At 55.2% G+C, this 13,430-nt stretch overlaps 1 protein-coding gene across 2 annotated transcripts; it reads right to left on the bottom strand.

The window, feature by feature from the left end:
* Positions 1-3,597: 3,597 nt before the first annotated feature.
* RELT (RELT TNF receptor) lies at positions 3,598-12,615 on the bottom strand. 2 transcript variants are annotated; one of them, XM_030475788.1, is made up of 11 exons: positions 12,533-12,615; positions 9,757-9,818; positions 8,307-8,396; positions 8,070-8,230; positions 7,899-7,984; positions 7,436-7,672; positions 7,197-7,277; positions 7,039-7,120; positions 6,765-6,950; positions 6,569-6,683; positions 3,598-4,986 (listed from the first exon to the last, which is right to left on the bottom strand). In XM_030475788.1, exons 2-11 carry the CDS (start codon positions 9,799-9,801, stop codon positions 4,948-4,950), a joined length of 1,122 nt encoding a protein of 373 aa, XP_030331648.1. In that variant the 5' UTR covers positions 9,802-9,818; positions 12,533-12,615; the 3' UTR covers positions 3,598-4,947. The 2 variants fall into 2 exon arrangements, with proteins under 2 accessions (XP_030331648.1, XP_030331649.1); XM_030475789.1 differs by lacking the exons at positions 9,757-9,818; positions 12,533-12,615 and adding an exon at positions 9,141-9,172.
* Positions 12,616-13,430: the final 815 nt, after the last annotated feature.

Raw genomic sequence — 13,430 nt, 5'->3', positions numbered from 1 at the left:
TCATTCTTTGGGTTACAGCTGAGACTTCCAGGAGAAATGTTCATCCAAGCACAAATCCTGGCACCATAGAGAAAGGTTGGAGAGGGGGATGAGACCAGCTGCTCTGCTTGCCCAATGGGGAGAAGTGGAGGGGAAGAGGAAGCAATAGCAATAAACATGTCACCTTCCTCATGGGAAGGCACCTGAGAAAAGGCGAGAGCACGGAAGGTGATCCACAGTTGACATAGACCAGGCTGGGAGACAAGGGGCACGCAGGGGCTGTGGGCACTGGGGTAACTTCAGGGGGTTTTGGCTTTCCCAAGGGCATGGGGATGTGAGGCCAGGTGTGGCCGGTGACATCCCACCTTGGGGTGTCCAAGTAGAGCAATAAGTTGTGTGGAGGGCAGCAGAGAGAGAAGTTTTGTAGATAATACTTGAGGCCAGTTTATCTTTAAATCCTTATCACTAAACCCAGAGTAGAAACAAGGTTTTTCTTCTGTTTTTGTGTTTCCTAAGACAAAACCACTGTTGGGTTTTGAGTTTTCCCTCAAGTGTGCCAAAAGAGTTATATGCACCCAGTAGCGTGTTTGCAACTCACATCTCTTGGGCTCCAGGGTTGTCACAATGGACCAAATCCAAAGCCTTTAAAGCAGTCAGGTTAGGAGATGTGGATGGGAATCCCTTCTGGCACTGCCTGTCATGGATTTCTGACCTATGCATGGTGTTGAGTCAGTGCCCAGATGTCTGTTGGTTGCTCTGCTTTGGCCATGCCATATGTCCATATGGAGGTGAGGGCAGTGGAGACAAGCACTGGAGGGTCACCTTGACCAGGACATGGTGATGTAGAGATCAGACTGGTGGGTCTTTCAGAAGACCAAAGTGACCAGTTGTTGGTACCAGGGTGAGACCTTGCTCTTGGTGGTGTCTCCAGCTTGGCTTTTGCTGCCATTGGGAGGAGTTACGGAGCTCCTTCCCATAAGCGTGGTCCAAATGGGGAGAAACGAGCTTAGAGACCCAAGAGGACTTCTCCTATACTGCTGGTTGGTCCCAGGGCGTTTGTCAGGTTGGGTGTTGGAACCAGCACTCCTGTATGGAGGTCATTTGGTCAGTCATGGTGCTTTGAAAGGAAACGTAGCAAAGCTCTGGTTGACCTTCCAAACCTCAAGGGGAGCAGAGTGGGTGAAGACTGAACACCAGTGCTGTGGGGTCGGAAGGTGTGTATCTCCTGGGTAATACTTTCAGTTGCACTTTGGGTTTGTATAAATGATAAAGAGAAGGAAAAACCCCAAAACCGAAGGGTTCAGCTTGGCCAAGCCAAGGGTTAGCACATAAAGAGCATCAGGACATTTAGAACCAACAATACTACATCATCCTTCCACTGTTTGTAGCAGTTAAACCTGGGCAGAAAACCACCCAGTAGATCACAGGACTTGAAGACCTCTCAATACCCTTCTTTCCTCTCATGTTGACTTCATGTTATGTGTTAGGAGCTCTCTGTCAGCATTGAAACACATAGGGTAGAGTTAGCTTTAGGCAACATAAGGGCACTATGACTTGCAGGGTTCAGTGTTATCACAGCCCAGGTTCTACAGAGGAGGACCTTCCCTAGCAGCCACTATCCTACTACAGGCCTAGGCACCCTTCCCCTTTAGCTGCTTTAGGAATGACTGCTAATATTTGGGTCCATGGCCAGAAAGGAGATGATGGGCTTGCTCCTGGAAGGAAAGAGAACACTAAAGGTGGGGTAGAAAGCTCCAGGAGGATCACCCAGTGTTACCACTAATGAGAGCTGACATGGGGTGATTTAGTTTTAACTCCTTAACAGCAGATCTGATGCTCCTCATCCCATTATGCCCAGGCAGAAATGCCCATTAACCCAACCAGGGTGTGAAGAGGTGAAATATTCACTGACTTTTGGGTGAGAGGCTTTGGTGAGCACATTTGGAAGCTGGTGGTGGGTTTAGGCTTGGACACTGCATGGCTCTGGGGCCATTACATGGCTCCAGGCTTGGGTAGCTCCTTCCCAAGGTGTCTTCATGGAGTCATGATGGTGGTGAGATGCTCCTTGCTACTGCGTGGGGATGTGGGACTTGATGCCCCTCAGCTCATACCAGCAGTGACCTGCAGCCCTGTCCCCCTTCCCTGTGGAAGGATGTGGCTTTTTGGTTAGATGGAATGATGAGAGGAAAGCCCATGATCCCAAGCCCTTTCCTTGGCCTAGTCATGGCTTAAGTGAAGGTCCTGGGGAGGTTGCAGCCCAGTGGGGAACCCCTTGTGGGGGACACTGATGGTGGCCACCAGCTTCTCAGATACTTCACTCCAGCAAAGCTTTGCTGATATTGGTTGAGGAGAAGGGTTTCCTATGGTGGAGGATCACACTGGGCATTAGCAGGGAAGAGCAGGAGGGGTTAAACCATCCTTAGCACCCTCCAGAGTACCTCAGAGATTGAAATTCCAGCTAAAGAGGAAGGAAAATGACTCTCAAACCACTGTTATAACCATGAACCCATCCCTGCCATTATCTCTGCTTGAAAACATGAGCTGGAATCCAAGATCTGGGGAGGGAAAAAGGCATGTTGATAGTGGTGGTGGCCTCCAACCTGAGTGAGCTCCTGTATCCATCACACCTCCAAGTGGTTGAACCCTCCAGGTGACCATTTGCTCTTGTATTTAATGAATAACAATAACCCAGGTCAGCTTTTGCAGTTCCAAGATGTACTTACCATGAAGTGTTATTGAAGGGCTTGGTTTGAGGGATGGATGTTTTAGAGGATCCGTTCTCCCCCCATCTACCAGCATCCCACTGAATGGGGTCCTTCCAAGACCCTTTCTCTTTGCCATCCTCTCCCTCTGCTCCTCCATCCCAGTGGATGCATCCCCATAGGGGATTTGGGATGATGTGGTCCCCATCTGGAGGGTTTGGCTTTCTTAGAGGGAGGAAAAAAACACATTTGAGGGTTAGTTTTCCATGCGGAAACCCAACCAGCCGACAATAGCAATAAGAGCTGCTGGATATCCATAAATCCAGGGCTTTGGGGTTAGTTTTTATTAATTGTCAGTATTTTCAGGCCCTCCATCCATCACCCCCAAAACACAGTGACCCTCTGCCCATCATCCCTTCACTTCGCTCCTGAGCCCATCGGGCTGCCAGCAGGATCAAGCTCCAGATGGTTTCTCTGCCATGCACTACCATTCCCATAGGGAAAAAAGGAAACTAATCCCTGTTAAGGAGCTTGGGAGGGAGGAAAGCTTGGAAAAGGTGTTTTCCCAGCGTGTTGCACCGTGGCACTTAGGGATTTACCTGTAATCTGGTAAAATAACCCATTACAGGGATGTTGGCAAAGCAGGAATAGCAAAATCCATGGTTCAACAGCAGGAATTCCCAGTTGGAAACGCTCAGTTGTGCTGTTTGTAGGGAGAAACCTCTTGATGCAACACAGCCACCTGCAGCATCGCTGCAGCTCCCTGCAAGGGATGGAGCTGGGGTTTCCCAGGGTGAAGGAGGTTTGGGAGCAGGGAAGAGAGGTTGGGAAGCACGGGGAGGATGCAGAACTGAGCCAGTGGGGTGCAGGATGGCACCCAAACCCTCCCGTTCCCATAGCACTGAGCAAACCCACGTTGGGTTTTACCCTTCTTTCTATGGAATTAGGTTTTTAATCCATTTTGCCCCCCAAACCAGCTCGTTTTTAAATAGTATTTGACCTCTTAAGCAAAAAAATAAATACATAAATACCAAAAACGAAGAGAAATGAAGATGAAACCCAAGGGTAACCATGTCTTCCAAGTCTCAAAGGTGTGGAGGGAACATGGCCTTGAAGTGATGCCCTGGAGAGCCCCCCCCCCGCCCCAGCCTCGGTTTGTCCATCTGAAAGTGTCCGTTTGGGTTTAGTTCCCTGGTTTTGGGTTTTGTTCTGGTTTTGGTTCTGAAGATCAGGTCGTGATCTCCCCACCAGAGTTTGTAACTGTCCGATATTTCCTGTAAGATGTAGAACATTGGAGAACTACGAACATGTTTCCAAAAAAAAAAAAGAGATAAAAAATAAATAAAAGAGCCCAAGAGCGGGTTTGTGGTTGGTTTTTTGGTGGTGATGTGGTGGAGAAGTGAACGCGAGCAGCCATAAACCCGTTTCTAGGTTGGTGGTGGAGCTTGATGGTCGCCAACTCAACCTTGGGTGGGTTGTTCCACTGAGCCCAATATGGCCAAGTCAATATGATCCTATAGAAGGAGCTCCTATGGAGCGTGTGAGCTTCGTGGTGAGCAGAGTGGATCTCCTGGGCTGATTGAGACTTTGGATAGAGATGAACATGCAGATCAACCATGTTTGGCCAGATCAACCCATGCCCTGGGTGGGTTGCTGGTAAGGTGGGAGTTGTTCTGTGATCCACAGACTGTCATTAGGCTGCAGTGTTGAGTGCTGGTACCTCGTGATGGAGGGAAATCAAGAGCTCATGATGTTCCTGGAGAGGCTTCGGTTCAACAGACCCAGAAGGTGACCATGAAATGGCATCGTGGCTGCGTGATGTCCTCCACTGGAGCTGTGCTTTGGCATCATGGCTTCCAGAGATGTTATCCATCAGGACACCACGATCTGGCCACCATGATCAGCATCATGGCTCCCAGAGATGCTCTCCGTCAGCCCACCATGATATGGCCAGCACCACCAGTGCGGCAGCTCCAGAAGATGCTCTCCATCAGGGGACCATGATGTGGCCACCGCCACCAGCATCATGGCTCCCAGAGATGCTCTCCATCAGGCCACCATGCCGTGGCCACCACCAGACCTTAGGGACAGGGAATCCTTCTCACCAGCTGGGCCAGACATTGGATTGGTCGTGTTCCTGATGGACGCCTTGGTGGCAGGAGCAGAAGCCAAGCTGCCACCTCCAGCACTTCATGGCTCCAAGCAGGACTGGCTTTCACATGGTGCCCAGCGTCCTCTGTCCCCTCCATGGGGGTCTTTGTGGGTGTCACCGTCCCCCCGAGGCAGCCCCCAGGCCTGGTGGCAGCTGTGGAGGACAAGGACCATGGATGAGGCTGGATTGGGCCCTTTGTAGCACTGAAAGTGGCAGGAGCCACTCGGTGTCACTCCTTGGGACAACATCCACGGTGGCTGTCACTACCCAAGGACATTCCATGTTGGAGGAGACACCTCCTCCTGCTAAGGGCAGCCACACAGGTTGTCCCCACACCCCCAGGGTCCCCCCCATAAGGATGCTGAGGCCCTGCAGGACTTGGCCACGAGCTCAGCAGGGTCAAGGTGTCCCCAAATGGCCAGGGACAACCCGGGGTGATAGGAGCTGGAGGGGACACGGTATCCAGGATGCACTTAGAGATCCATGTGCAAGTGTGTGTGTCTCATGCATGCGTGACAAAACGTGTGTGCACACATGTATGTGTGCAGAGGTGGGTTTGCATGTGCACATGTATATGTTTGTCCATGCCTATGTTTGCACATGTGAATGGTGCACGTTTCTGTGTGCGCACACTTACAGGGAGCTTCATGTACAAGCGTGGTTGGGTTTGCATGTATGTGTGACTGCATACATGTGTGTGCATGTACATCGGCGCATGTGGTTTTGCACATTGCAGAATTGGGTTTGCATGTGTGTTTATGCACGTGTTCATGCATGTATGTGTGCGTGTGCAGCAGGGTGTGAACAAGCCCATACGGATACATCTATGTGTACATGTGAATACACACTTGGAGAGCTCAAGGTGCGTGTTTGCGTGCATGTGTAACAGCATACACACGTGTGCATGTACATACAGGTGCCCACATGTATGTAGGCATGCAGAGGTGGGTTTCCACATGCACAATTCAATCTGTGCCTGTGCAGTGGTGTGTGCGCATCTACATGCACACACATGCATGTTTCCATGCACAGACACGTGTGGCTGCAGCCCCATGGCAGGGGGTTGTATGTGCATGTGTGAGGACATGTGTGCTCATGCAGCTGCCCCATGTCACACAGCAGCCCCACAGCCGTGTCACCCTGTGCCAGCACCCTGCGGGGTGACACCCGCACCCTGTCCCCTCTGCGTGTCCCAGTTAGTGCATGGCTATAGGGGGTGTATGGGCACATGCACATATATGAGCGCACATGCACCTCCATGTAGCCTTTTGTGCATGTACGGGTGCATGACCATATGTCAGTGCATGTAAATGTGCTGTATGGGATGTTTGGGCATTTTCATGCGTGCTTTTCACATGCAGTAGGGGTGTATGTGCAGATACAAGAGGGGATGGGGTGTATTAAAGCAGAACACCCCTCGTTCTGCTTTAACAAGGGACCACCTGCAGCACCCCTTTGCACTAGCACCCACCCCATAACCCCCCCTATAGCACCTTAAATACAGGGGGTGGGATAAAGGGGGGGACTCGCCAAACCCCAATTTTAGAAGCAGTTTTAAGCCTCCCAGCTGCTGGAAGAGGCTCAGGGTGATGGGCTGCTCCATCCTGGACATCACCAGATGCCCTCAGTAGGCTTCAGAGTTAACATTCTACCCCCTCCAGCTTCCCGAAGCCCCATTTTCCCCCAGGAAGGACCCTCAGAGGCTCCCCACCACCCTCCCATCACCCCCCCTTACCTTGGGGGCTCCATCAGTGCTCTTCAACCACATCCCGCTCCCCGTGGGCAGGGGTCCATGGTGGGGTTCACCCCCTGCTTCACTCCTCACCTCCGGTATCCGGGACACCCGGAACCTGTTGGAAGGGGGCATCACATCAGCTTGTCCCCACTTTGCAGAGGGGGGGACACACAAGGGACGGGGGGTCCCCACTTACCTGCCCACAGAGAGGATGGTCACGTCGCTGGGCCGACCCCCGGCTTTGGGGACCCTGGTGGCACTGAGTGGTGGCAGCACCTCGGGCCACTTCTGGCTGCAGCGGGCGCATGGGGCTGGACCCTGCACTGTGTGGAGGTGCTGCTGGTGCTGGCAGGCAAGGGGAAACTGAGGCAGGAGGTGCAGCCTGGCAAGGAGGGGGGGAGATGGCATCAGAACGGGGTTAGTCCCACCATGGGGGGGTCATTGGTGAAGCTTTGGGGGGGGTGTCTTACTTATTTGGGGGGGCACAGCCTGGTGGCACCGGCTGTTGGCTGTGATGCTCCTTCAGCAGCTCCTCCAGCGCTGCAGCGTTTTCTATGGGTGAGGGACACCAAGGGGAGGGTCATGGGGGTCCAGCCCGTGTCACCCCCACCCAGGGACCCCCCCTGACCTTTCTTCTCAGTGATCAACCGCACCAGCACCCCGATGGTGTCCTCATTGGCATCCTCCAGCTGGTAGATGGAGCTGGGACCTGGAGGTAGAAGTTGGAAGGGGGCTCAGTGGTGGGGGGATAAACCCCACCATGGATGAACAGGATGCCCTGGGACAATGAGGACCAGAAGCCATGGGGATGGGTTAGGTGGGAGGTGATGGATGGGAGGTGATGGATATGGCACATCCAAGGCTCACCAGGGGCTGCAGGCTGGGGGTCCTTGCTGGTGGTGCAGTAGTAACCCTTCTTCTTCAGCAGGTTGCAGACCAGGATGCCCAACAGCCCCATGGCACAGAAGACCGGGACGATGGTGAGCACGGCTGCCTGCGCTGCCGCTGCCTCCTCCTCCTCTTCCTCACCCATCAGGGCCACCCATGTCCCGTTGGTCCCCACCGGCTGCTCCAGCATTTCAGGGCTGCGGGCTCGCCGCCGGCCTGGGGATGGAAAGCACCAGATCAGCCTCGGAAAGGGGGTTTGCTGGGATTAAATCCCGTTTTCCCAAGAGCCCTGCTGCCCTCCGGGAAGCAGAAGCCACTCGTGAGATGTTCTCGGCAGCCAGAGGTGTCCCCCCTCATCTCAAGAGGGACACATCCAGTAGCATCCCTGCAGCAAACACTCTTTCAGCACCCACAAACCCAGGGTGGCACCTCCAGCACCCACCTCGGCACCCCGGGGTGCTGCGGGGAGCGGTGGCGCAGGGCAGGCACCGGCCCCGGGGCTCCTTCTCCCCTTCAGGGCTGTAAAACCTGCGGGGTGGGACGGGAGGGTCAGGATGTGGCCCACGAGCGGCACCAGGGCTGTGGGGCTGCAGCATCCCCCCGCTGGGCTCACCCCGGCAGGCAGGATCCGCAGCGGCTGTCGGTCACCGCGGTCCCCGGAGCCACCAGGATCCTGTTCCCATCCCGGCAGCGGGTGTGAGCGGAGCAGGATGTGTCCCCTCGTGAGAAAGTGCCGGGGGGGCAAGCTCGGCACATCCCCACTGAGCCACATTCCTGCATGGAGGGAAAGGGAGGTGAGCGATGGATGGATCCTGCACCTTCCACCCAGGGTGGATGCGCTGTGTCTTACCCCGGTGGGCTCCTCTCCAGGTGGGCATCCCGGTGCCCCGTGTTCCTGGGGACCGCAGCTCCGGGCCCCGGTGCCAGGGCTGCTCAGCACCTGCGGGAGAAGCAAAGAGTAGCGGGTGCTGTGACAATCCTGCTGCTGCCAGGGCTGTGCTGGTGGGGAGGCAGGAGAGGTGAACCCGTCACAAGCGATACGATGTGTGCAAACCCAGTGCATGGACCATGGTGGATGTCACAGAATCCCAGCCTGGTTTGGGTTGAAGGGACCTTAAAGCTCCTCCAGTTCCAACCCCTGCCACGGGCAGGGACACCTTCCACTAGAGCAGGTTGCTCCAAGCCCCTGTGTCCAACCTGGCCTTGAACACTGCCAGGGATGGGGCAGCCACAGCTTCTCTGGGAAAAGTCTGTGCCAGCGCCTCAGCACCCTCACAGGGAAGAGCTTCTGCCTCAGAGCTCATCTCAATCTCCCCTCTGGCAGGTTAAAGCCATTCCCCTTGGCCTGTCCCTACAGGCCCTTGTCCAAAGCCCCTCTCCGGGTTTCCTGGAGCCCCTTTGGGCACTGGAGCTGCTCTAAGGGCTCCCCTTCAGGAGCCTTCTCTTCTCCAGGCTGCCCCAGCCCAGCTCTCTCAGCCTGGCTCCAGAGCAGAGCTGCTCCAGCCCTCGCAGCAGCTCCGGGGCCTCCTCTGGCCTCGCTCCAGCAGCTCCACGTCCCTCTTGTGCTGTTGCCCCAGAGCTGGATCAGGGCTGCAGAGAAGAGGGTCTCAACCTGTCCCAAATGATGTGATGGATACAAACCCATTGCATGCATCAAGGTGGATACAAACCCATCACTACTGACATGATGGACACAAACCCATCACCGGCGACATGATGGATCCCAAGGCATTGCATACACCATGGTGACACCAACCTGTCAGGAGGGATGTGACAGATGCAATCCCGTTGCATGCACACACATCACCAGCAGTGTGATGGATGCCAGCCCATCACACACACCATGATGGATGCAAACCCATCCCCAGTGACATGATGGTGACAAACTCACTGTAGCTGTTGCAAACCCATCATGACCCTTGCTCAGGCCAAGGCACCCCAAAGAGCAGCCCCAGCCCCTCGGGTACCCTGGCCCATCCTAGGAGCTTCTCCCAGACATAGGAGAACATGATGGTCCCAGCAGGAGCAGCGAGAGAGAAGCCACATTCCCTATTAGCCCTTGGAAGAAGCTTCAGCAAAGGAGAGAAAAGGAGGAGAAAGAATTTGGGAGGGAAGGGAGGAACCTCAACCCAAACTGAGCATCCCCCCAGGGCTGAGCTGCTGCAAGCTTCCAGGTGGGAAATGTTTTGGGGTGCCCCATTGTGGCTGTGGGGTGGTGATGCTGGGCTGGGATCCAGCATCGGAGGAGCCAAAAGCAGAGATGCAGAAGGATGGGATGGGATGGACGAGGCCATACTCACCCCCAGGACAGTGACAAGCCACCAGCACATCCCGCTCCTCTTCATCGCCAGGGGAGACCTGCCTGGGGGAAGCACCAGGGTCACCATCCAGGGGAGATCCCAGTGGAGAAGCAATTTATGGACCCCTATTCCCCTCCATTGGGATGCTCCATGGCATCTGCCTGGATATCCCTGCAGCAGCAGCCCTCTTTAAAGCTTTATTAGAGGTTTTATGGGATGCTCAGCATCATCCCGTTCCCTTGCAGATCCCAACTCCATCTGAAATGGAGAAGGACCAACCCTGCAACAGAGTCAGGACCAACCATGCACGGAGCAAGGGAAGGAGCAGATGAGGATAAACACCTTCAAATACAGCTTTTTCCTGCTCTGGAGGTGGTCCTTGTGCATCTGCCACAAGGAAATGAAGTCACTAAATAATAAATATCTCTAAGTATAAAAATCAAGTGAAATGAAACGTGTTTCCCACAGGCTCATCACCCTCTTTGGGTTTTAATTCATTAATTAATTGCTGAATTAATCAGTTAAGTGCTGACAGCACAGAGAAGGGGAGGGAGAAATAAGTTATATCCCAAAGGCAGATCCAGCCTCTGTGCCCGCATGGAAATTCCCTGGGTTGTCACGGTCCCCTGCCCACACCAGAGCTTCGTTACAGCCTCTGCTTGACGAGCTTCTCCTCATCAGTGCTTGGCATCATCCATGGGAGATGCAGCGAATGACCCATGGAAGGGGGAATGCTGGGGGGTGAATGGGGCAGAGCTGGGTAACGATAGGATGTGGGTTGGGATGTGATGGCACAGCTCAAAATGAGCATCCTCCGTGCTCCAGTTCCTCCCAGTAGCTCCCAGTAAGGGAGCACCCCATCAGGGTGCCAGCATGGAGCCAACCAGCCCTTCTGGAGAGCTGCATCCCCAAACTGAGAGCCACCAAGCCCTGTCTGCACTAGCAGCATCCATGCCAAGTGGAACCCCATGATTCTGGGGGGCTGAGCCTGCTGCCACCAACTCACCACCATGTGCCACCTTCCCACTGAGCATCGTCCCAGTGCAATGGCATTCCATGGGGACACCTCCAGAATCCCCATGGGACATGGGATGTGCCCCTCGATCGTGGAGGGAGGATGAAACTGGTGCAAACCCTCCACCCTGTAAGCCAGCACTAATAAAACTTGAGTTTAAGCCTAACACGAAGCATTAATCCTTGGGGGAGGTGGAATTTGACTGTTTAATAGCAGCACCTTAGGGACACCCTCAGATGTTTGGGGTGCTGCCGTGCTGGGGAAGGAGCAGCGATGGCCTTGGAAGGGGATGAGCTGGTCCCACCATGGCTTGGGGGACCATGAGCTGTGGATAAGTGATGCCACGGGCCAGCAGAGCCTGTGTCATAGGATCCAGACTGGTTTGGGTTGAAGGGACCTTAAAGCTCATCCAGTTCCAACCCCCTGCCACGGGCAGGGACACCTTCCACTAGAGCAGGTTGCTCAAGGTCCCATCCCAGCTCACCAGTTCAAGGCAAATGGATTTAAACCCCACCAGGAACAGTGTTTGCCCCAGGTAAAGCAGGTCTGAGGCCAAGCTTAATATCCAAGGATTAAGGACATCCCTTAGATGACCAAGACCCTGCCATGGGAATGCAGGAGGTCCCAGGACCAGATGGCTCTGGCTCCTGGTTGTCAATGGAGCTTTTAGGGGGGCAGCTCAGGGACACCCCAGTTGGGGATGGGGGATGCAGGCACAAACCCACAGCCAGCGATGGTGGGATGCTCAGCACTGCAGAGAGAAGCCCTGAAGCTCCAGGGAAAACTAAACCCAACCTCATTTGCCTGCCAAGAACCAGAAGGAACCAAAAATAACCCCACCAGTGCCAGCCCTGGCTGCTTTTTGGGGACACCCCAACCTCCACCAGCTCCAAACCCCACTTGCACCAATGCAAATGCACTCGTGAAGGCAACTTGGGTTTGGAATCCCCCCAAATCCCACCGGATCACACAAGCCTTTTATTCCCAGCCTGCCCTTAATAAAGCCTGTAACCCAAAGCTGCCCACTGGGATTCCAGCGAGGGCTTTCCCTCCCCATAGGGGAACAGGGTTTCAACCGATGGCTCCTGCAGATAAAACGAGCTTAAAAAGGAGCAACTGTTCGGCAACACTTTGGGAACAGCTCTTGGAGGCAGCGTGGGACAAGGAGGGGATTATCCGGCATAACTCCGCGTTATCACATCCCCATCGGAGCTGCGGGAACAACGAAACCATCACACAAATCCAGTCTTAAAGGCACCGCTAAGCCCAGGCAGCGGCATCCTCCGGCCCCGCTTTGGGGGGCAGCCCCTCACCGCAGCATCCCGGCTGGTGCAGGGGCTTGGCTGCGAGCCCTGTAATTTTCCAGCTCTGACACGGTTCCCGTCGCTTTTTCCAGGCAGCAGCTGCGGAGTTTTCCTTAACCTACTTTTTTCCCTTCTCCACCCTTTATTTTAACCTACATTCGCTCTGCGGCAGCCGGAGCCAGCACCGGGGAGGTGGGGGGCTCCAAATCACCGCATCCCACTCCAGGTGATGCTCCCCCCCATACCGTGCTTAGGGATAAGGTCAAGGAATAAACACCGCCCCTCCCCTTATTGCAAACGCACCCCAAAAAGCACCAAGCCCCCGTTACACAGGCCAAAACTGCAGCACCCCCAAACCACCCCCCCCAAGGGGTAATTAACCCTTTAAAGGGGGTGACCCCCCCCCCCGGATGAGCCCCACAAGTGCAGAGGGGGGGGTCTCGAGGCTGCCCCTTACCTGCCCCCGCCGCGGGGGCGCCGCGCTCCCCTCCTGCTCTTTATGAATGAACCCGCCGGCGCGCTGCTCCGGCTCGCCCCGCCCCTTTTCCATGACGTCATAACTTGAAGCTCCGCCCCATCCCGCGCTCTTCGCCCCGCCCCTCCCGCCGGCAGCGCCCCCTGCCGGGCGCGGTGGGAGCAGCGAGGGGAAAGGGTGATGGGGGGGCTGGATTTGGGGGTGTTGGGCTTTATACCAACGGAGGAGGGCTTTTGGGGGGGAAAAGGGAAAAACAAAGGGTTTACATACGGAGCAGGAAGGTTTTAAAGAAATAAGGGGGTTTTGACCCATATGGGCTTGTAGGGAGGGCACCCATGGGTGCTGCACCCCGCTTTCCTATGTGCCCTATAGTGCCCCCCATCCTGGCCTCGCCCCCTTCCCCAGGGGACAGGTTTCCCACGCTGGGACACCCCCTTGCCTTCAGGCCTGGTGCTCCCAGTGACATGGTGACCCCTGTTCTGGCTGTTTGTCCTTCCGTCATTCCCAAGGGACACTCGGGGAGTGGGATGCATCCCAGTGAGGGAGGGATCCTCCCCTCAACATCCTCCCTTGGGGGTTATCCAGGAGGGAATAACCCACGCCCCCCTGCCAAGGCAAAGGACAAGACGCTGGCTTCATTCTGACATGGGTGACCTTTAATGACAAAGAGCCCCCAAGTGACCAAAATCCTGCTCACTCCTTCCCAAAATGTCCTCATCAGCCCAGTTTTAACCCCATCCTGGATGGACAGATGGACGTGGGATGGCAGCATCTCAGTCACTCAGCCCGGTGCTGCATGGGGATGGGGACACCCCCGTTCATCTCATCCACCACGGTTGTCACCTCTCCCATGGGGACAAGAGGGCGCTCAGCGCTGGGC

This window comes from Strigops habroptila, chromosome 2 (genome assembly GCF_004027225.2).
Source record: "Strigops habroptila isolate Jane chromosome 2, bStrHab1.2.pri, whole genome shotgun sequence".
In the NCBI taxonomy this organism is placed as follows: Eukaryota; Metazoa; Chordata; class Aves; order Psittaciformes; family Psittacidae; genus Strigops; species Strigops habroptila.
This window is presented reverse-complemented; position numbering and strand designations above follow the sequence as displayed.

Bases quoted from the DNA above. Each gene is read 5' to 3' on its own strand.
- RELT (XM_030475788.1), bottom strand. From the start codon at position 9,801: ATGAAGAGGAGCGGGATGTGCTGGTGGCTTGTCACTGTCCTGGGG. The intron at 7,121-7,196 runs GTCAGGGGGGGT...CCTCACCCATAG, and splicing joins GTTGATCACTGAGAAGAAAG to AAAACGCTGCAGCGCTGGAG. The intron at 6,951-7,038 runs GTAAGACACCCC...CCTCCTTGCCAG, and splicing joins GGCTGTGCCCCCCCAAATAA to GCTGCACCTCCTGCCTCAGT.